This window comes from Eschscholzia californica, unplaced genomic scaffold, assembly GCF_041429995.1.
Source record: "Eschscholzia californica isolate CP2 unplaced genomic scaffold, dmEscCali1.0.p SCAF_6, whole genome shotgun sequence".
NCBI classification, from domain to species: domain Eukaryota; kingdom Viridiplantae; phylum Streptophyta; class Magnoliopsida; order Ranunculales; family Papaveraceae; genus Eschscholzia; species Eschscholzia californica.
The window spans coordinates 22,248,208-22,270,049 of NW_028238483.1; the positions used below are offsets into that span (position 1 = coordinate 22,248,208).

General features: G+C 35.2%; 4 protein-coding genes across 11 annotated transcripts; 3 read left to right on the forward strand and 1 right to left on the reverse strand.

The window, feature by feature from the left end:
• The first annotated feature begins 5,749 nt into the window (after positions 1-5,749).
• QQT1 (P-loop containing nucleoside triphosphate hydrolases superfamily protein) lies at positions 5,750-10,395 on the forward strand. Of its 8 annotated transcripts, none has more exons than XM_086646537.1 (12): positions 5,750-6,892; positions 7,336-7,459; positions 7,667-7,711; positions 7,822-7,901; positions 8,058-8,132; positions 8,617-8,720; positions 8,836-8,992; positions 9,088-9,175; positions 9,271-9,343; positions 9,433-9,563; positions 10,019-10,117; positions 10,207-10,395. In XM_086646537.1, the coding sequence occupies exons 2-11, from the start codon at positions 7,368-7,370 to the stop codon at positions 10,092-10,094; spliced, it is 921 nt and encodes a 306-aa protein (XP_086502663.1). In that variant the 5' UTR covers positions 5,750-6,892; positions 7,336-7,367; the 3' UTR covers positions 10,095-10,117; positions 10,207-10,395. The 8 variants fall into 8 exon arrangements, with proteins under 8 accessions (XP_086502663.1, XP_086502666.1, XP_086502669.1 ...); XM_086646540.1 differs by having other exon boundaries at positions 6,021-6,907; positions 7,022-7,459; XM_086646543.1 differs by having other exon boundaries at positions 6,047-6,907; positions 6,981-7,459.
• Positions 10,396-10,973: 578 nt separating this feature from the next.
• On the forward strand, positions 10,974-12,091 carry LOC147532491 (uncharacterized). The gene has a single exon (XM_086646545.1). The coding sequence runs from the start codon at positions 11,090-11,092 to the stop codon at positions 11,855-11,857; it is 768 nt and encodes a 255-aa protein (XP_086502671.1). The 5' UTR covers positions 10,974-11,089; the 3' UTR covers positions 11,858-12,091.
• Positions 12,092-14,993: 2,902 nt separating this feature from the next.
• Positions 14,994-15,873, forward strand: LOC147532492 (uncharacterized). Its single transcript, XM_086645338.1, has 3 exons — positions 14,994-15,204; positions 15,511-15,622; positions 15,714-15,873. Exons 1-3 carry the CDS (start codon positions 15,095-15,097, stop codon positions 15,726-15,728), a joined length of 237 nt encoding a protein of 78 aa, XP_086501464.1. The 5' UTR covers positions 14,994-15,094; the 3' UTR covers positions 15,729-15,873.
• Positions 15,874-15,958: 85 nt separating this feature from the next.
• DG1 (Tetratricopeptide repeat (TPR)-like superfamily protein) lies at positions 15,959-20,909 on the reverse strand. The gene is made up of 9 exons (XM_086645335.1): positions 20,163-20,909; positions 19,647-19,838; positions 18,834-18,915; positions 18,562-18,753; positions 18,351-18,464; positions 17,904-17,997; positions 17,664-17,821; positions 17,019-17,459; positions 15,959-16,819 (listed from the first exon to the last, which is right to left on the reverse strand). The coding sequence occupies exons 1-9, from the start codon at positions 20,843-20,845 to the stop codon at positions 16,103-16,105; spliced, it is 2,673 nt and encodes an 890-aa protein (XP_086501461.1). The 5' UTR covers positions 20,846-20,909; the 3' UTR covers positions 15,959-16,102.
• Between the last annotated feature and the right edge of the window lie 933 nt (positions 20,910-21,842).

The following is a 21,842-nucleotide window of genomic DNA, read 5'->3' on the forward strand; positions in this document are numbered from 1 at the left end:
AGGAGGGTAACCGTCCGGCCCCGGGGCAGCTTCTTTTTTAAGACTATTAATAGCATTGTTAATTTCTTCCTGTTCCGGGATACGAGTTAGATCTATGTTTTGTTCCTGAGTGATTGAAGGTTGGAAGAGGCTGAGGATGGCTTGGTTATCATTGTTGCCTTGAGTCGTGCTAATGCTGAGGAGATGGGAAGTGAAAGTAGCTTGGATATTATCAAGACCTTCTTGCCAATCACCTTTGGAGTCTTTAATGGCTGAGATTTTATTAGTTCTGTTTCGTTGAATAGCTTGTGAGTGAAAGAATTTAGTGTTTTTATCTCCAACTGTGATGAAGTTGTTCCTAGATTTTTCTTTCCATAGCGATTCTTGAAGGGTGTAAAGTTCTTCTAGATTTTTTTGTATTGAGTTGTATTCTTGTTTTGTTTTAGTGTTATTGAGCTTTGTTATTAGTTCTTTAATGTTATTCTCTATATTTCCAAAGACCGTCTTATTCCATTTCGTGAGTTGTCTACTAAGGTTTTTAAGGTTTACTTGTATGTTATTGTGAGTAGTCCATTTGTCAGCAATGAATTTGTGACAATCGGGGTGTGACATCCAGGTTCGTATAAATTTAAACGGCTTAGGTTTGTTGCTACTTAAATCTGTGTCATCTAGGATGATGGGGAGGTGATCTGAACCCACACTTTCTAGGTGAGAAATACCAGAGAGTTGGAATTTATTTAGCCAGGGAAGGTTTGCTAGGGCTCTGTCAAGTCTTTCCTGGATAAAGTTTTCTCCATATTGTCTGTTATTCCAAGTATACGGGTATCCCTTAAAGCCTATGTCTGTCAAATTCAGGCTGCTGATATAAGTTTGAATTCTATGGTTGTTAGAGTTCATACCCTGCTTACCTCCTTCTTTGTCCTTGTTATCAAGAATAACATTGAGATCTCCTATCACTAGCCAGGGAGTCCTATCATTGATATTAAGTTTCGCTAGCGTTTTCCAAGGTTTCAGTTTGTTTTTATTGTAAGGGCTTCCGTAGAAGCCTGTTATTGAGTATTCTGGGTCTAGAGTGGTGTTATAGATCTCCATGTGGATCATATTGGAGTCTGAGTAAGGAATTTTAAGTTTAAGGTTGTGTTTCCAGTAAAGGGCTAGACCTCCGGCCTTGTTTGTAGGCTCCACGAAGAAGTGGTCATAATGTTTATTGATTTTAATATATTTATTGATGTTATTAGCTTTAGTTTTTGTTTCTGAGATGAAGATAATATCAGGGTTATGCCTATTAATCATACTCATGAGGTGTTTGCGAGTGATAAACGAGTTAATCCCTCTAATATTCCAGCTAAGGACTTTGGGCCCACTGCTGGCGGTCATCCTGGCCTAATCTTAGTGAAGACAAGCCGACTAAGAAATGGCCCTATGAGGGTCTAAAGGCACCCCCGATGTTTAAACCGAGAAAAGAGGGAAAAAGGGGTTATAGGGGCACTCTTTCGGGCCTCAGGAACTAACGACCCTATGGGCAATGGAAACTGATAGCCTAATAGATGGGATAGCCTATAGTCTGGATAAGAGGCTTGAAGAGCGGGAACAAGACAAATGAGCACTGTAATGGGTCTATGAAGATTTACTGTTGGGTTCTACTGATGTGCAAGGGTAGGAGGTGGAGTATCTAACGGCACTCCCAGCTTAACTAAGGATGGCCAATAACCAACCAAAGTTGCATATTAGAAAAGGACAGCCCACAAATTGAGCTTTTGGGTGGATGATAGGCTGTATGGTGTATCATATTATTCTTCCAATAGTACTTATTTTTGTGTATTGTTTGTTTTGTTGATTCTTTTTTCATATTGATTTTCTGTAAATGATCAATAAAAATATTATGTATTATTTTATTTGGATTCACAACAATAACAACACTTAAAAACTGACAAAAGAGTACACTGGTAATGGAGGAATGGACCCAAAACAAGGCTGTCCGCGTCTCCATGATAATGAGATTTCCGTAATGGATTTGGTAGCCTCCACCACTCAAACATAGGCGAAATAAAATAAAATAACGGTAACCTGAAATATGATGTCAAAGGTTTCGAAACGTTACAAAAAAAATGACGTCCAAGGTTTCGAAAGGTTAAAAAAATGACGTCAAAGGTTTCAAAGCATTTTTCAACGTCTAGGTTTACGATTCGGCCCCAATAATTTATTTTTTTCATGAAGTTATTGAGTTTAAATAAATCTTCCTCTAAGACATCAAAAAAGATTTGGTTCAGAATACAAAGCAAGGACAGAAACAATTTTTCCATTTTGAAAAAAAATCTATTAAATTGATCATAGAAGAATGCCCTTTTTCATTAATACATCTCCTTATCCAATCCCGAATTTGGATCATATTGCTAAGAATTGTTTTCATAGAGAATAACTTCCCAGCTCGGGTTTTTCAAAAAAACAAGAAATTCCAGAGATGCAACTCATAGCCGTGAGGATGCCCTGTCAGAGAAACAGATGATAACAGTGTTCTCGAAGTTGCGTCTTTATGCAAAGATATATCAAAAGGTGAGAGATGATGGCGGAGGAAGGAGTCTGCAGCTGCTGAAGCAGCAACAACGACTAAAATAGAATCCAAACCACATCGACACCGGTAATTTGCATCCTGTATTCCTATTATCTCATTTGGCACTTCAAACTTTCTGAAGTAGGATTGTCTATTTGTCTAGTTTGGATTTTGAAAGGTACGGCCTTCTTTTCTGAATCCTCATTGATTTGTCTTTATAGAGCAGATAGTTCATGTGTGAATGGAACGAGAAATCATTTCGTGAACTCCTAATCTGCCTTTCTAGTAGTTGTTGGGTCTCTGTGTCTCCCAGTTAGAAACGAAAAGGTATTGAAATCTTCTCATGATTTTTCAAAATGGGTACTATCGGATTGGCCGAATTCGACAAAAGACGTCTTAAAATTGGCCTTCCGGACTTCTTTCCCCTTTTAGAGCATCTCCAATGCAAAATTCAATCTTAGAAACTCGGAGTGCCACATAGGATTTTCTGAGTTTTTCTTAAAAAATCATCTCCAATGCAAAACTCAACTAAGATCTCAAAGATGATGTGTCGAGAGTGGAATAGAGATATCTCAAGAGGACACTCTATTTTCAACCAATAGAAATCAAGTCTTCGTATATTTCCAAAATAACTAATTATTTTTTTACAAAAACAACCATGACAAATAAGTAAAATAAAAGAGTTTAGAGTGTTGCATTGGAGACGTACAAGAATTGAAAATCTCTATTTTCGACACCTAGGAGTGAGAATCTCAATTGAAACTTGACAAATAGGACGAATGGAGATTTTTTTGAGTTTTGCATTGGAGATGCTCTTAGGCGGGCCTATCTGAAAGAGAACAATAGCAATAGTATCTTGTACTCAACCGGTGAGTCCCTTTTTCTAGGTAATGGAGATGGCCAAAACTGAACGACTCTAGTGAGACAAAGATCAGCCATGAAGAAACTTGAGGATGTAGGGTGGAAAGTTGGTCAGATCTATATGGATCGTACATGGACAATAGTTGGACTTGGCGGCTCAGGAAGCTTATTGTGTAGGAAAACTTTTAGTAATCTGTGTGCTTAGTATTCGAAATAGGAAAACTTAGCCACTTGTGAAAGCTTAACAATTACGGCTATATTAGAGCATCTCCAATGCCAAACTCAATCTTAGAAACTCGGAGTGTCACATAGGATTTTTTGAATTTTTCTTAAAAAATCATCTCCAATGCAAAACTCAATTAAGATCTCAAAGATGATGTGTCGACTGTCGAGGGTGGAATAGAGATATCTTAAGAAGACACTCTAGAAATAGTGTCCTCTTCATATATCTATAATTGTCGAACTCATCAATATTTAAATTTCAACCAATAGAAATCAAGTCTTCGTATATTTCCAAAATAACTAATTATTTTGTAAATAAAAAAACAAGTTTAAAGTTTTGCATTGGAGACATACAAAGATTTGAGAGTCTCTATTTTTGCCACCTATGAGTGACAAAGTGAGGATGTCAATTAGAACTCGACAAACAGGACGGATAGAGATTTTTTTGAGTTTTGCATTAGAGATGCTCTTACGTATATATACTTGTAGTACTTAACTAAAGTGACTTTCACTGTTTCACAACATAGCTTCATCTATCACATGAGAAAATTGATGCGAAATTTAGTTAAGTAGTGTGGCATCGTTTGAACCTATGCAAATGAGTCCTGCAAAAATTAGTCAAGTAGTGTGGCATCATTTGAGCCCGTAGAAACAAGCGGACAGATGCGAAATTTAGTTAAGTAGCAGGACCGGAAGTAAAAGCGGCTGAAGCCAATGATGAAGCAGGATGCTATTGCTAAAAGCGTCAACAAAATCCAGAAACACGCATAATTTGCATCCATTCCTGAATCCTAATTCTCTCGTTTCACTTGAAACTTTTCTTCGCATACCTCTTCAAAATTCAGGACTCGTATAGATAGGACTTAGGACTCTCTTGTTTGGATTGTGTATGCTATGTCGAAGTCATCCGCCCCATTTTTTGTGATTTCTGATTTATTTGGATCTATGTATGCAGATGGTTCATGTGAGAATAGAACGACAATGAAGATCATTTAGTGAACTCCTAATCTACTTCAGTACTTGTTGGAGTCTGCAATCTATGGAAATGTCTTGTATAAGTAGAGCATATTTCTAGCCTATGCTTATGAATCCTCTAATGTATCACCTAAATCTCTCATGTAGACATAACAAACGAAAGATATAATTTTTTTTCGCAACTTACCCATTCAATGACTTCTTGCACTAGACCTTCCAAAATTGGATGCAATCGGGTCGGGTGAATTTGATAGTAGACGTATGTTGGCATTCCAGACTTACTTCCCCGTTCAGGGCCTATTCAAAAGAGAAAGGTAGTGATAGTATCTTTTATTGAAAGGGTAGCTCACTTTTTACTAAGTAATGAGGAGAGGGTCGAGATATACCAATGAAAGACATTACTGGGGACAAAGATGGGATATCAAGAACGTAAAGGAGGTAGGATAAGCAATTGGTCGGATCTAGTACGAACCGTAAATGGATAGTAGTTGGAGTAGGCGGTTCAAGAAGCTGGAGTTTGTAATTAGTCACTTCGATTCTATGGGGTGTGATATAGATGTAGTCTTGTAAAGAGCATTTTGAATGAGTTGCTTCTGTCGATCCATGTGTCAATAATCTACGTTTTATTTGCTTGATTATTTAAGTATGAAAACTAACCGAATTATGAAAGACTCGATAATTATGGCTATATTCTGCACACATTGTTATGCATCTCTATATACTTGTAGTACATGAAAGAAACAATATGAAATCCAGGAAGAGACATGGAAATTAACCAAGTTCACGTTATAGATTATGCATTCATCTAACTAAAGGTTTCTTGGATATAGCACTGATCTAAATCCAAAATCATCAAATCAAACCCAAGTTGTCCTAGTTTGATTATGCATCAACCAAAACCCAATATGGGAGTCAATATAGATGTCTTGTACACTCAATTTCACAAACCTAAATCCAGACTGATAGTTTCTAAGTTCTAACAATATTTAAAACCCATAAAAGTATAGAGATTATATACCCTTTTCAGATTACTAAGAACCCTTAATTGAATTCTATAATTCCGAAAGAGAGGTTTTAGAATTACCTAAATAGCTCATGAAGGTGAAGTTTGGAGAAGTTGGAAACCTTTTATCGTGGGATTTATCTTACTATCTTCCCTTTGTTCTTCATGATTTTAGCTCCTTCAACTTCAGAAACAGTGAGTAATCAGATCAATTCTACAAAAGAACAAAACTTTCATCTCGTCGAATCAATGTTAGATCAGTAAGAACAAAATCAGTAATCATTTCTTTAATTAATCAAAACCCAGAATCAATTGTGTTAAAGAACTGGTAACTAAATAAAAAAAACCCCAAATCTTCATTCCGAAATTCGAAGATTAACGTTAATTATTCTACAATTTGAACTGAAAATGAAATCAAACAAGGGTAAAATCATTCCAATACAACAGTAGCTCCTAATTCCTTGAGTTTCTCTGAGATCGTATTCGCCTCCTCTTTCGTCAATCCCGTCTTCAAAACAACAGGAGCTTTCTCAACTAATTCCTTCGCTTCCTTCAACCCTAAATCAGTAAAAGTTCTAACTTCCTTAATGATTTTGATTTTCGCAGCCGCATCAAACTTCTCAAGTTTTATATCAAATGCTGTTTTCTCAGCTTTTGGTTTCGCATCTGCCGCTGCTGATCCACCTCCAGCTCCACCCGATGAATCAAGACCGGAAATCGCTGGACCATAATTGTTTAACCCTAATTTGTATCTGAATAAAACTGAGTAATCATGTCTTTCGAGCTTATTCAGGTTGAGTAATTCATCAGCGATTCTTTCTAACTTCTGAGATCGAGTCTCGGTTGCGGCAGCGGTAGAGAGAGAACGATGGAGATTTTTGGTACAGAGAAAGAGTTTCATTAGGGTTTTCTTAGGAACTTTAGTAGTCATGAAACTCATTTTGTCAGACTTCACTTCTACTTCTCAAAGCTAGAGAGAGAATAGCTTCACCGCCATTAGAATTGCAGAGAAGAAGTTTTAGGGTTTTATACATACATACAAAAGATGAAGGGTTTTAATGAATGTGATGTAATTTTATAGCCTCAAGGATCAACCGTTGATGGTTTGACCATTAAGAGAGGTCAACAAAAATTAACGTCTCAGATCTATTTTCATTTTTAATAGGGGTATTTAAGACCACAAGAAAATCAAATCGAGCAATTTATAATAAAGGGTTTTTCTTTTTCTTCATCTTTCTTCATCGTTAGCCAGAAGAGAAAAGGAACAAAAAAACCGAACTATTAAGGAAGACAATTCAGAGGTTCTTCCGAAACTAGTAAAGTGATGTGTTGTTTTAGGGTTATATATAAACTGTTTGTTTAAAGTACTGAGAGAAGAGTACGATTTAGAAGTGATGTGTTCTTCATCACTTTATCTCTGAATATTTTAGCTCGGCTGATGTTAATTTTTTTCGTTTTCATTATCCCAAACTAGTAAAGTGATGTGTTGTTTTAGGGTTATATATAAACTGTTTGTTTAAAGTACTGAGAGAAGAGTACGATTTAGAAGTACCCATGATTTTAGTTTCAAGCAGGAAATGTATTTTGTTTAGTTACTCATGAGGGATTGATGCAGTTTACTAGTAAATTGGTATAAGTTGGATAACTAGATTAGCAAATTTAGTTGGTGAAGAAAGCTAAAACTTAGACAAAAATTGAAACTCAAAACCCATTTTTGGTTGACGATCTTTATAGTGATTTTCAGGTAAGAAAATCTTTTCTTGATCGAATTGAAGGATGGTGTTTGGTCAAGTGGTAATCGGTCCGCCAGGGTCGGGAAAGACAACTTATTGTAATGGCATGTCCCAGTTTCTCAGTCTCATTGGAAGGTACCCTTCGTTTTTAGTTGAACTTATTATTTTTAGTTATTCAATTGCATTTGAACATTTTCACTTATATTTGTTTTAAGTTCTTAGAAGATTAAGCCAGAGGGAAGTTTTGTTCTTTTCATAGTATAGATTTCATACATTCTTGACATAGTTGAGAAAGCAATAGTAAATTCAATTTGATGACATCGATATACTCATTGATAACAGGAAAGTAGCTATCATCAATCTTGATCCTGCAAATGATGCATTGCCGTATCCAATCAAAACAAAGTTCCGCACTTTTGTTTAACGAAATGACTATTTAACGTACCACTATACAATTTTTTTTCGGGGAGGTGATTTTCCTTAACTCTAAGATATAGGTATGAGTGTGCTATTAATATCGAGGATCTCATAAAACTCAGTGACGTAATGGTTCAGCAGTCTCTTGGTCCTAATGGAGGTAAGATATTGGTATTCCATAATCCACTGTATACTCTTGGTAGATTGTTGATTGTTCTTTGACCTACCTTGTTAGGCACTTCAACTGTTATTGTTTCCTCGTTGATGTGGGGTTTGTGTCTTCAGTAATTGACAACCAATGTATAATTATATTTAGGTCTTATTTATTGTATGGATTACTTGGAGAAGAACGTTGACTGGTTGGTGTCCAAGTTAGCACCTCTTGTTAAAGGTGAGTACGTTAAGTTTTATAGCTTACATTACAGTATTACACAAAACCCCGAGTTTTGATAGTTAGTATGTGCTTTGATGTTGGTTACGAAGTGTTAGAAAATGAACTAATTTCAGACATGAATTAAAATAGAAAAATGAAAATTATGTTTTGTTGGTTGCATAGGTGCAAACGCAACAAATGAACTAATTTTGTAGTGACCATACGCATACATGAAATTCAAATAAAAGAGGGTGACATCCTACCAGCGCGATTATTTTACTACTTATCGGCATCCTTAAATTCATAATGTACTTTATTAACTAGTTACATGTTGAAGAAAAGATTTTTTACATTAAATAAATTTTTGCAACCTATACTTTATTTCATGATAGTTTGTTATATTGCTCTTTTTATGATACTATTTGCTTACCGGATTCATGGAAGATATATTATTATCAATAAAATTTTGTGCTTGTCTAACAACAATTCTTAATCCTTGCAGATCATTATCTACTATTTGATTTTCCGGGCCAAGTTGAACTATTTTGCCTCCATACAAATGCCAAGAATGTTATTAATAGAATCATAAAGAAGTTGGATCTAAGGGTACGAATATCTTCAATCAGTGCTGGTTTATCCATTTGCGCTTATATTGCTTCTTTATTCCGGAATCTTATTCACATATTACATTATTAGTCTAACTTGGACTTATTTTCGACAGCTAACTGCCATGCACTTAGTTGATGCCCATCTATGCAGTGATCCTGGAAAATACGTGAGTGCATTGCTTCTCTCGCAGTCAACCATGTTGCATCTGGCACTCCCACACATTAATGTTTTGTCGAAGATTGATCTCATTGAGAGCTATGGGAAGCTAGGTTTGGTCAAGACCTTTTATGTAAATTTGAATTGCAAAATTCCCTTATAACCTAAATCTTATGCCTCACTATTTGTTACTCTAATGTTTTTGCAGCTTTTAACCTGGAGTTCTATGCAGACGTCGAAGATCTCTCTTATTTACAGGATCATCTTGATCAAGACCCTCGTTCTGCTAAGTACCGGTAATTTTGTTGCTTTCTAGTCTGCGTATTTGACTTTGGAATTTGGACTGTGAAGTAATGCGGTAGTTATCTTCTCATTTCCTCTCACACTACAGAAATCTTACAAAGAAGTTGTGTGAAGTGATAGAAGATAATAACCTGGTTAATTTCACACCTTTAGATATCCAGGTACTTATTTCTCTCTTCACCATGTCTCTGATTACTCATGGTTTTCTTCCAAGATGTGTTATTTCCATTAATTACTTCATTTTCTTCAGGATAAAGAAAGTGTTGGAAATCTTGTCAAACTGATAGACAAGAGCAATGGATATATATTTGCTGGCATAGATGCGAGTGCAGTTGAGTTCAGCAAAATAGCAGCCGGTCCTCTTGATTGGGACTACTACAGATATCCTTCTTACTTTTTCGTAGAAAAGTGCCTACTCTTTTTTTTTTTTAGTATTTTGAACTCAAAATGTTGATTGTCATCAACTAGGATACCGAGAGCCAACAAGTTTAAGGCTTGTAAGACCTATATCCTAACTAAGTAAACCTTAGACACCAAATTAAACCCCGGTCTACATATTTATCCCTTGACACAATCACGCGAGGAGTTAAGGGTGGCATGATTTGAACCCCGAATTTCATCGTATCGATGAGCTCGGCCGAGTGGCTTCATTTACCCACTTAGATCTTCATATCATTGCTCTGAATATATTGAACTTCCTGGATGAATTAGAACTCAATTACTCCAGAATATTACTCCATCAAATTTGTAGATACTAAGGTATAATGTGCAGATTCGTGGCTAAGAATTTATGATAATGAGTATTGTGTTAGTTTTTCTTGACCAAACTGTCTTACAATAGCAGCAGTGCAGGAGAAATACATGAAGGATGATGACGATTTTGGTTACAATGATAATGATGATGATTCATAAGTGAAGTATATTTTATACCTACGGTGAGAATTAACATAACTCTCTGATATTTATATGATTGATCTTTACCTTATATGAATTGTTGATCTTCTCTACTACAATCACACTGCAGGTTGTGCATCATTTTGCGAGTGATATCCGTTTAGGTGCCAAAGCTATTTACTGTTTGAGGTATATACACTAGTGGTTAGTTTGGTACACTTATGCTGGTCAATTTACTTTTGCAGACAAGTGAGCTTGTGTAACGCTTACAAAAAGTAACACTTAATTCTAATCTATCTCTCTCTCTCTCTCTCCCAAAGATATTTGCGCTTCCGTGTTGTATATAGTAATACAGTCTTGTCTCCATGATTGAGTGTTTAAAGTTTTAATCTATTCTTCGCTAAGCCAAAAATCGTTTAATGCAAGTGGACCCAAACAAAGAAGAGCCTTTGTTTAAGAATTCCAAACATTTTGATGCTAATACGTGGATCCCGAAGATAATATTAAATAGAAAATAAATCCATTAGATTGAAAAGTTCATACTAATATACTGGGTGGGGTTGGAAATGAAGAAAAAAGAAAATAATTATGCATCAGCCTTTGATTTGATACAAAATTCAATTTGTTGTGCCCTCCAAAGTTTAACTATTTGCCACTCAAATTTCACAATTTGACTTTTTGCCCCCAAAACCTGATATTTGGATCAACATCCATTTAAAATTTGGTGAGGGATTTGGCCACACTCATGGTGTTCTTTAGGACTTACCCAGGACTGTACTTTGAAGGGGCAAATGGGCATGAATACATTTAAAGCTTCATTACTCAAACCCCTTAAATTCGATCTTATCTAATGAACCCCTCCCTCTTCAATAGTTGCTCTCTCTCTCTCTCTCTCTTTCTCTCTCTCTCTCTCAATTACTACCATTTACTAGTCAACAAGAAGTTCTGCAGCAATTAACAAAACAGATAAACCTCTCCATTAACCAACTAAATAAACATCATTTCTTCATCAAATGCTCAAGCCTTTTGTTTGTCGTAATGGTAATGGCAGCTTACTTCAACAACAACAACAACAAGAAGATTATGTTCAATGGAGCTCTTCATCTTCTTCCCCAAGAAAGTTAAGCTTCAAAAAAACCAACAAGAACAAGAACCCATATTCGAATAGAGGGATAGACAAATTCCAGACAGTTTTAGCAGATCTTGAAGACAGAAAACAAAAGATTTATCAACAATTTGATGGGTCTCAAGAACAAATTGAGATTGTTAGATTTGTTTACTCAGATTCTAAAGGTTGGGTTCCAATTATTGTCAAGTTAAAAGACAATCAGAATAAAGAAAAGACAGCTAATGATCTTCATCATCATCAAAAACTTCTTCACAATAACATTAAGAAGAATTCATCATCACATGAATTGGAATCAGCAATTTCTGTGAAACCATCATCACAAATTACTCAAGAACCCAAACTAGTTTTAGATGGGTTGATGAAGAAGAAGAAGAAAAAAAGGGTGAATTTGGTTAACTCATTGAAAACATATTCTTGTAAGTATTGGTTCTTTATGGTTATAAATTTGATATTATTGTGCTTGATTATATATGGAAGATCTTTAGCCATAATTTGCACTTCTATTTTCTGGTATTTGATGGATTTCATCAAGGGTGATATGAACAATTTGAGGAATTCATCAATGAATATTAAGAAGAAGATTAGCAAAAAAGAGTTTATAAGGTCTAAAAGTGAACAGAAGATTAACAATATTAATCATGAATTTTCATGATCTTGGTTAAAGAATAATTAATTAACTATATCTTGAAGTGTGAATTTGTGAAGTTTTATGGGTCTTTGTTTTTCTTCTTTTCAAAATTTGAACATAATTAGGCACAATTTCTTTTTGTTGTTGTTGATGTGTTAATTGATCTATAGTTTGAGTTAGGTTGAAATTTATTGAATCTTTTGACGTGTAAATCAATAAAACAGTAAAGATTTTGTTACTAGCTTATGCTTCCTTTTCTTTCTTGTATTCATTCAATGGAACTCTTCAGCTTCTTTTCCTTTTTCTATTGACTAGCATCTCCAATGGGACACTCTAACAAACACTCTAAAAGTCCTAGTTGTCGAGGGTCAATAAAGATTCTCTTTCCTAAATGTCAATACAGAGACGCTCTAATTTTTGTTGGTCTCCAATGGATATCTCTAAAGTGTCTATATTTAATGCACATGTCCTTCATTCAATAGATAAAAAGTAGTTGAAAAGAAAGATTTTCTATTGATTGAAATTTAAAATTAACACTTAGAGAGTCTCAAGTAGACAGTCTCATTTTAGAATTTCGCTCTCTAGACACTCTATAATAAATGTGTCCCCCTCATGTTAGAGTGTCTAATAAAGTGTTCCATTGGAGATGATTTTTTAACAAAAATTCCAAAAAGTCTATGTGACACTCTTAAGTGTTAGAGATTGAGTGTCCCATTGGAGATGCTCTGTCTAGGAGTTTGAGAAATATCATTACAAATCCATGGAGTGGAATGTGGAATTCATTTCTGTCTCTCTACCTAGGGAGTCTGAGATTTAAATCTTACCATTTGGAATGAAATATGGAGTGGAATGTGAAGTTTGTCTCTTTATCTAGAGATGTGTGAGGTCGAGATTCAAATCTTACTGTCTCTACTAGGGAAGCCGAGAATCAAATGGTCCACCGAAATTGTTATTTCTCAAAAATAATACTCCTACTAAAGAAAAGGAAGACATGATCACCATTAATGATCCTCTCTTAAAAGTATACTGTATATAAAAAGAGGAGTGTATCCAAATTGAGGATTCCTAAAATCGTGGAGGATATCCAAATATAAAAACAATATCATGAAACTAAGAAATGACAGTTGTCTACGTGCATCTAACTATCTTTAAACTAATCACATTGTTAAAAAAAACCAATAAACTAATCACATTGTTAAAAAAACCAATAACTAGACAATAGAATATATGGAAGTCCGTTAGTTGTACTAATTTGTCAAGTATCAATTAAGAGTGTCCTTTTAACAAAATTTTCCACTGCTTTGGCAGCAAAAAAATAATCTCCTGAAATAAAAATTTGAGTCAATAAATATTGATTCATGGACATATTTGTTTTTAATCCATAAATTGACTTGATCAAACATTGCTCCTAATCTTCATCTTCTCTTTCCCTATCTCTCTCTTTTTTTCTCTTTCTCCCTCTCTATCCTATTGCTCTCTGTCTCGTTGTCCCGCACCATCTCTCTCTTGTTCTCTTATTCTTTTCACTCTTCTTTTCTTAGTCTTTCTCTTGATTCTTCATTGTCTATCTCTTACAATCTCTCTCTATTGTTCTCACTATCTATGTCTCTCGATCTCTTACTGTTTCTCTCTCAAACTCTCATTGTTTCTCAATTGATCGAACTCTCATTGTTTCTATCCCTCTCTCACACAGACACCGCTTCGGCAAAAGGAAGTGTTCCCTTTGTTAGAACCTGGCATCGATGAGGGTTTCTAGTGAAACCCTCCTCGAGGATTTCGTGGTCATGGAACATTTTGTGGTCACAAAACGTTTCGTGGCCATTACCATTTCGTGGCCACAAACTCTATGATTTCCAAAGAGAGATCTATATAGACCGAGAGAAAGAGAGAGCGATAGAGAAAGATAGAGGGTGAGAGACTGCGAGAAAGATAGATAAAGCTTGCGAGAGAGATGTAGATAGTGAGAGAGAGATATGTCTACAATGACAAAAATAATGAGAGTGATATACAATGAAAGAGATAGAGAGAGAGAGAGATCTAGAGTGAGAACAACAGAGACATAGTCACTGAGAGCGAGAGAGAGAGAAGGGGGGTAACCGTGAGTTAGAGAGGAAAGAGAAGATGTGACAATGGTGGTGGTCATAATGGTGGTGGTGGGAAGTTGTTGTGGTGAAGGTGATAAAGGTGGTCAATTGAGTTTTTGGACTAAAATAAAATATTCCCCCGAGAATATACAAGAAAACATGGATTCCCTAGAAAATTTATTCCCTCGAGATTTTTCTTTAGTCCTCAAAACCGCGACCAAAAAGATGTCCCTGTTATTAACTAAAATCTTTATTTATCGGGGAATTTTTTTTGTTCCCCAAAACCGCGTCCATAATATATAGGTATGTTTGTTGTTTTAGGTTTGCAGGATAGATAGGTCACTTATTCATTGTGTCATATTAATTTTTGTAAAAAATAAAAATGAATTATACTATATTATGAAACATAATTGGTCGAGTGACTGAGGAAAAAAAATTAAAAAGGAAAGTCTACGGTGGAGTTTTTGTTAAAAAAAACATATCATTTAAAAGCACTATTATTTTTGGGTTTTTGATAAAAACACCTCGCGGTCGCGGATAAGGAAAACTCTAAGTATACAATTTGACCTAATTTAGCCTAACGACAAAGTTGAGTTAACTAAATTTGGTACGAACAACCAAATGGTATTAAAGGACAAGGGTACAACTAGTTTTTTTTTACTCTTGTGACATAAAGAATCTGAGAAATTTGCATTCCTTGCACTTTTTTTTAATCGACTACGATCTACGTTAGACGTTACAAGACATTGATACATCAGGAAGATGTGATAAGCACGTAACTACCTAACTTCAATATTAATGAAAGAGGCTTAAAGTCCGACAAATTTGTTACATTGTTTACACTTTTAATAACCTAAGTTCAATAAGTCATGAATTTTACCCACTGAGACGATCGAATCTGGTACCTCCACATTCCGTACACATTAGGCGAATTTCCCTTCACGAATACAACAGGAGACGGTTGACCTGAAGTCAGAAAAATGAAGAAATTATCCACGGGTATCCAAGGGTTTCCGTTGATCAATTCGCTCCAAGGATTAGTTACAACTGCTGCTGCCACTCGTAAGCTTTTATATAGTATAAAAAGTCAAACCACACACACACACACACACACGAGGTTACAAAGAAAGATCCAACCTAGAGAGAGAAAGTCAGAAAGAGAGAGAGAGAGAGAGAGATGGTTTTGTGCTTTTCGTGCTTCAGTGGAAATAAGAAACAGAGATTAGAAGAAGATCGAATTGCCTCGGCGGAAGCTCGAGCTATGGCAGCCGAAGCCGCTCAGAAAAGGTAAATCCCACTCAATCCCCCACCGGCCCACCCCTTCCACTTCACAATTCAATTCTCAAATCAGAATTAATTTCTTAACGCGTTTTCCTTTTATCTCTCCGCCCCCGATACCCGCTGGATTATTATTATTATTGTTTTGTTATAATTCTGATTCTTCTTTTCTTCTCTTCAAGAATGATGTTTTATGTTCGAGCTAGGGTTTCATAATACTATGAATTACTAATTGTTTGGACTTATAATTAATTGATGATGAAGAGTTGTTGTTATTTCCATCCTTATAAAAATCAATCAATTTAACAACTACAGGCAAGAGCAATTTGAGAAGTCTGCCGCTGGAAAAGCAGCTAAGGCACAAATGACAGCTATGGCTAAACAATCAGCTGCTGCACAAACTAAGAACGGCGAACCCGTTCTTAAGGTTTTCATCTTCTTTTTTTTCTTCCTAATCAATGGAAAAGCAAAATCAGTTTTTGAGATATACTTACTATTTTTCTTTTTTGTGGATGCAGTGGCAGATGGGATGATTTTCTAGCTGCAAGAAGCTTATTTAAGGTGTTCTTTTACTGAAATGAAATATTTGATTTTGTACATGAAAGAATGAATGAATGAACCATCTTTTGTTCTCATTACTATTTTGTGATATACTAAGATTGTAGTTTTTGACTCAAATTATGAACAGATAAGTAAACTATGGCAGGAAACTTGATCCCTTCTCTAACTCCTTATAATCACTTTCTAACTGAGAGAAGGGGATGAGTAAGGACCTTTGATTTCATACAATAATGAATGTTATACAGTACATAATCACAGCCGAAAAAGCTGTTCGAAGAAGGGTTCTAAACATGAAAGAAGCTCTTTAGTAATTACAATACATAAAAGTTCATATAATGATATTAGGTTACTTGGGTTGAGATTGAAATGGCAAGAAGATACCTTCCTTGTACCGACGTTCCTTCCATGCTTCAAGTATCTCCGTTGCGGAAGGCGGAAGCTCTGACTTGCTGAATTCATCAATGTTGCTGGTTAGCGAGTCGAGTGTTGCTTCCAAACTACTACCATTTTGGGAGTTCTCACTTAGCTCAGATATTATGTCCCTTTTGTCTGATAGACTTGTTATCGTATCATCAATCACAATCTTCGATTTGCCAGAAGAGGTTGATGAGCCAGTTTCCAATGTGGTATGGTCGATATCATTAACTAATGATTCACTATCTTTATGGTTAGAAACCCCATTATCGTATCTGGTGCCCGTATCAGAAAGATCCCCTTCAGTACCACCCGGAGCAGTAAGATAAGCACTTGATCGACATAAAAATTGTAATGATCTTGTTAAATTTGCGACAATGGCTTCCTCTACCACTTTATTGCTGCAGAGAGCATCAAGAAGCTTCTGCAATCCTTCCTTGCTTATCCGATCTCTGCTCTCACTGAAAAGGTCTGTCCATTGCTTCTCACTGACTTGAAATGAAGCATGTGCCATACTGTTTATGATAATAATAGCTCTATCATAGTCCTGCCTAACTATAGCTTGGCATATCATCTCAGTAAAGAATGATTCGTCAGGAATCTCTCCTGCTTCCAAAATGGTGTCGAATGCATGTTCCAACAAATGCCACTACAAATGAAGCAGAATCAATCAGAAATTTTCGATTTTGTTTTCTTTCGTGGGCGGTGTTTGTTTTTTCTGATCTCGAGTTAGATTTCAAATGTGAATTTGAGAAAAAAAACCCCACCACGTTAAGTTTTAAATTCGATAGTTTCCATTCCTCGTCTAACGCGCCTAGAAATTTGACATAAAAGAAACCATAGTTTACCTTTCCAGCTACGGATGCTTTGACAAGTAACCAGGCATGTTTGTTTTGATCTAACTGGTATCCACAGAGATGCATCTCTTTATATACATACTCGAAGTATTCCCATTGATGAGCAATAGCAGATGCCTCGAGCATTGAGCCGTACGTGTATACATCTAGTGCGAGAGAAGAAGCACCACCATTAATGGAGGTGCTACTACATATAGAGCTCTTCCTCTTTGTTTCTTCAAACAACTCCTTTGCTTTCACAAACATATCGTTACGCCCATAGACTTTTAGCATAGCATTTATGGTCCCAACGTTTGGGGAACAATACTCTGTCATTTTATCGAAAAGACGTATGCAATTCTCCACATGGCCACCATCCATAGAAGATATTATCATACCAGTGAATGCTACTTCCAAAGGTTTACTGAGAGAAAGCATTTTCATCTTCTCAATCTGCAGAAATTTAATCAAATGAAAACCTGATTACGGGATTATCTTCCCACTTTAACAAAAAAATTGTCCGGACGGGAAAAAAAAAAAATCAAATATGCCATTACCTCGTTGAAGAATCTGTATGAAATTATGTCATCTAACCAGAGCAATTAATTTAACGAATTGTTGGTGAAACCGTAACAAAGTAAATAGTCGAAAATATACCTCCAATATAGCTGCTTGCCATCTCCCCTTGTTGCAAAGGCAGCATGCTAATTCATAATAGACGCTTACAGTTCCAACCACCCCTCTTTGTTCCATATCTCTGACGGCTTTAATAGCTTCACTCACTTTACCTTCCTCGCAAAAGGCTTTTACCAGAACTGCAATTTTCAGAGCAAAAAGATATGTCAGAGAATCTGAGACGACAGGTACCAGGTAACCAGAGACCAAAGAACAAAATACCTTTATATGTGATAGCTTTTGGAACTGCCCCGCTTCTTTTCATTTTCTCGAATAACTTGTGGACATGATCATATTTCCCTGATTGCAACATTACCTTCCAACAAGTATGTCCTGTAAGACTTGAATACAGATATAATTGAGGGTAGATTTATATTTGGAACATAAGAAACATCCCATGCCGCCAAGAAAAACTACGAATGTTTTCCTCGGAAGAAAAATTAAAATTGATGTTTCAGATGTCTCAACTAGGCATTATCTCTGGTTTCTCAAACACATAAAAGTGTTGAATTCTGGCAGAGTTATGTTTCATGCTCCAAAGAAGCATAAAAGCAACTCATTAAGGTATAGTCCCCTAAAGTCACAGAGATTTACCATTTTTGCTTATTCATACGGAAAGTAAAGAATTAGGCATAAGATCTCAATTCAAGTTCATAATTAAGGGAATACCTCCATGGCAAGGCCATAAGTTGCTCCATTGGGCTTCAAGCCACTCTTTCTTATTTGCTCCATAACCCAAGATACTCCTTTCCACTGATGTGATGGGACACAAGCATTCAGTACCTGAAAACCATTTTATAAAATACAAAGCGAGTTAGTTAACACGTAAAGTGATCGAAGTTTACATTATTAGGTTGACACTGAAAATGTAGTTTCTTACAGCATTGTATACAACAAGGTCTGGCTCAAGGCATGGATCCCAGTTCTTGTGGCGCATATTTTTTATTCTTTTGGAAGTCTTATGTCTCATTAACTCAATAATATTCATCAATTCTTTCACAAGCCCAGCTTGACCAAGGGTAACCGAAATGCTGTGATAAGCTGCCATGTCTGGGTATATATGACAGTCTTCCTGCATTAGAATAAATAGAAGTTGAAGTGAAGAACAGTTCCAATGGAAAAAATGCAGTTAACAAAGTCGTTTGGACTTACCCTCATTAGATTAAAAATTTGGAGAGCTTCCTTGGGCCTCCTAGCTTTCCCAAGAACTGCTAGTAATTTTGTATACACAAACCTTAAAAATAAAACAGCAATTCATATTGAAAAATTATAATACTTATCTCGGATTGTGTAACACATATAAAATTTCAGTAGAAAGCACAACATATTCTGAATCCATTCATACGAAAGCACAACAGTTTATCTAAGAGTCGAACACAAGTTAACGGAACTTTGTATCACTGTCTTTTAAGGATCTCCCATTCATAAGAAAAAAAAAACTTATTTTTCTTGCTTGGATACCGCTGTGCCCGTTTTTTCCAATCGTTCCTGTAGCATCCCAAATCCTGAATCTCAAGCTAGCCGCATTGAAATCCAAGATTAAGGACCTTTCACAGGAATCATGAGCATTAACTACACAAGTATGCATCTAGAAGATCCTCAATTTAGGATTTCGAGGTCGCTAGCTACAACACAGGATTCGTGTCGCTACAGCTTCGATGTCTGCACATCTCAATTTCAGTTTATAATTTAAATACGAAGAGGTTGATAATATGCAAACACCAATTTATCTGCACATCTCAAGTGTTCTACTTAAGTATTGGCTAACCATGTGAAAACTAGCAAATGAGAGTGAACATTTGCAGTCATAATAAATGATTGAGTGAAGTGTTCTGTTCTATTCGAGGACATAACAATGAGCATTTGCGCATAGCAGTTTATGACATAAAATGATATTTAAAGCCACCTACTACCTATCTACTCGATGAAAGATTCTTTGATACGAATACAAAGCAAATAGGTTACCTGCTCTTTTTATGTTTGTAGGTGTTACTGTTGTATACCCATTCCACAACAGATGATGCAACTCTCCAATTTCCAAGAGCACCAAGTCCTTCAACAATTCTAAGTAAATGTCCTTCTGTGAAATGTAATTCTGATAGTTTCATTAACCTACCAAATTTCCAATCTTTCATGCTAAGGTTTGAAGAATTCAACCTAAACCATCAAAACCCATAATCAATAAACAAACTTCAAACTTGAAATTTCGATGTGTCAAACTTCTATATCATACTTTTATTCCTATTAGAAAAACTTAATCTTGAAACATACACTAATCCTAAAATATCACAAACTCATCAATAAACCAAGAGGAAATTTCAAATCTTCAATCACAATTCTCTATTAGAAAAAATGTAATTTTGAAACATACCCTAATTCTAAAACATCACAAAATCATGAACAAGTATATTATTTCAGTAATCAAACAAATTTCGAAAATTTCTCAGGAATTAAGATTTTAGTAAGAATATGAACACAAACCTATTCACAAGAAACCTAATTTTGTCTGCCTCCCCATATTGACGCTTTGGCGATAAACCCTTAATTTTCTCAGATTCCATCCAGCCCTCTTCCTCTTCAATGTCTTCATCTAAAAGCCATTGATGTTCAGTAATATTTCGTTTAGAGAGAATTTCACTTAAATCCTTTAAATGCTCTCCTTTCAGCTTTTTCCCTCCATACTCTTTACTTCCACTAGCAAGCTCTCTGAACCTTTCTCTCTCTAACCTTTCCCATGGGTTACCCACCATCAAGACTCCATTTTTATTACTGGTTTTAGCTTTAAACTCACTTGTAACAGCTCTATATTCACGAGTTACATTTTGAAAGTAAGCTTCTTCGTCAATTACTTGTTTCTCTGATTCAGATAAGGCTTTATCTAGGGTTTTATCATCGAGTTTTTTGGACTTACGGACTGATTTTTGGATTTCTTTCTTGCGGAGAGTGTGAATGATTTTGGGTGTGGGGAAAACTCCCTTTTGGAGGAGTCGTCTTTTAATGGTTTCGGTGTTTGGTTGGAAGGAAGGAGTGAGAATTCGAGGAGCTCCTGCTGACGCTTCCATGGCTTGGAACAGGAAGAGAGAGAGAGAGAGAGAGAGAGAGAGGAACGGGTAAGGTTTGCTGATATTTCCACTGAATCCCAAATTGTTTTTAAGTCCAACCATTTTGAAATATTAATGGAAGATCCAGAGTCCACATTTGACTCAAAAAGTCAACTTCTTTTAGTCTAATTTTTTTTTTTTTGAAATGTCTTTAGTCTAATCTTAATTAAGACACTTCAAGGAAATTTTGTCCATATTGTTGTAGTAAATTTTTTGTGGGATATGTAGGGGAAAATGTCTTAGGGGGTGGTAGTGGTTGGGGACATTAGGGGACATTTTCATGTCTAAAATGTCCCCCAATGTCCGTGTTATTGGTTGGGGATATTTGAAATGTCCCCAAATGTCCGTGTTATTGGTTGGAGACATTTTAAATGTCCCCAAATGTCCGTGTTATTGGTTGGGAACATTTGAAATGTCCCCAAATGTCTGTGTTATTCGTTTGGGACACGAAATTAGGGACATTTCAAGACAAATTGGTTTTGGGGACATTTGGAGACATTTTGGTGTAAATTTGGAGAGCTTTTGGAGAGAAAATGTCTCTCAAAATATGGAAGACACTTGTAGACACTTGGAGACATTTGAGTAAGGAAGATAATAAAAATAATTATTATTATCAAATCATATTATAATAATATTATCTTATTATTATATTACTATATTATTATTATTATTATTATATTATTATTATTACTACTGTTGTATTATTTTTATTATTATTATTATATTATATTATTATATTTTATTTGAGTAAGATGATAAAAATAATTATTATTATCAAATTATATTATTATAATATTATCTTATTATTATATTATTGTATTATTATTATATTATATTATATTATATTATATTATTATTATATTATATTATATTATTATTATATTATATTATATTATATCACTATTATATTATACTATTATATTATTATTATTATATTATACTATTATATTAACTATATTAAATAATAAATATTTACCAATTGTCCATCAATGTCTACAGATATCTATGGATGTCTACAAAAGTCGAAAAATATATATTTGAAAATATTAATTAATTTTTT

Bases quoted from the DNA above. Each gene is read 5' to 3' on its own strand.
- QQT1 (XM_086646537.1), top strand. From the start codon at position 7,368: ATGGTGTTTGGTCAAGTGGTAATCGGTCCGCCAGGGTCGGGAAAGACA. The intron at 7,712-7,821 runs GTATCCAATCAA...TCTAAGATATAG, and splicing joins CCTGCAAATGATGCATTGCC to GTATGAGTGTGCTATTAATA. The intron at 9,564-10,018 runs ATATCCTTCTTA...AAACTGTCTTAC, and splicing joins CTTGATTGGGACTACTACAG to AATAGCAGCAGTGCAGGAGA.
- LOC147532491 (XM_086646545.1), top strand. From the start codon at position 11,090: ATGCTCAAGCCTTTTGTTTGTCGTAATGGTAATGGCAGCTTACTTCAA.
- LOC147532492 (XM_086645338.1), top strand. From the start codon at position 15,095: ATGGTTTTGTGCTTTTCGTGCTTCAGTGGAAATAAGAAACAGAGATTA. The intron at 15,205-15,510 runs GTAAATCCCACT...TAACAACTACAG, and splicing joins GCCGAAGCCGCTCAGAAAAG to GCAAGAGCAATTTGAGAAGT.
- DG1 (XM_086645335.1), bottom strand. From the start codon at position 20,845: ATGGTTGGACTTAAAAACAATTTGGGATTCAGTGGAAATATCAGCAAA. The intron at 19,839-20,162 runs GTTTGTGTTCAT...TTGATGGTTTAG, and splicing joins ATTAGGTTTCTTGTGAATAG to GTTGAATTCTTCAAACCTTA. The intron at 18,916-19,646 runs GTAACCTATTTG...TTTATTTTTAAG, and splicing joins TACAAACATAAAAAGAGCAG to GTTTGTGTATACAAAATTAC.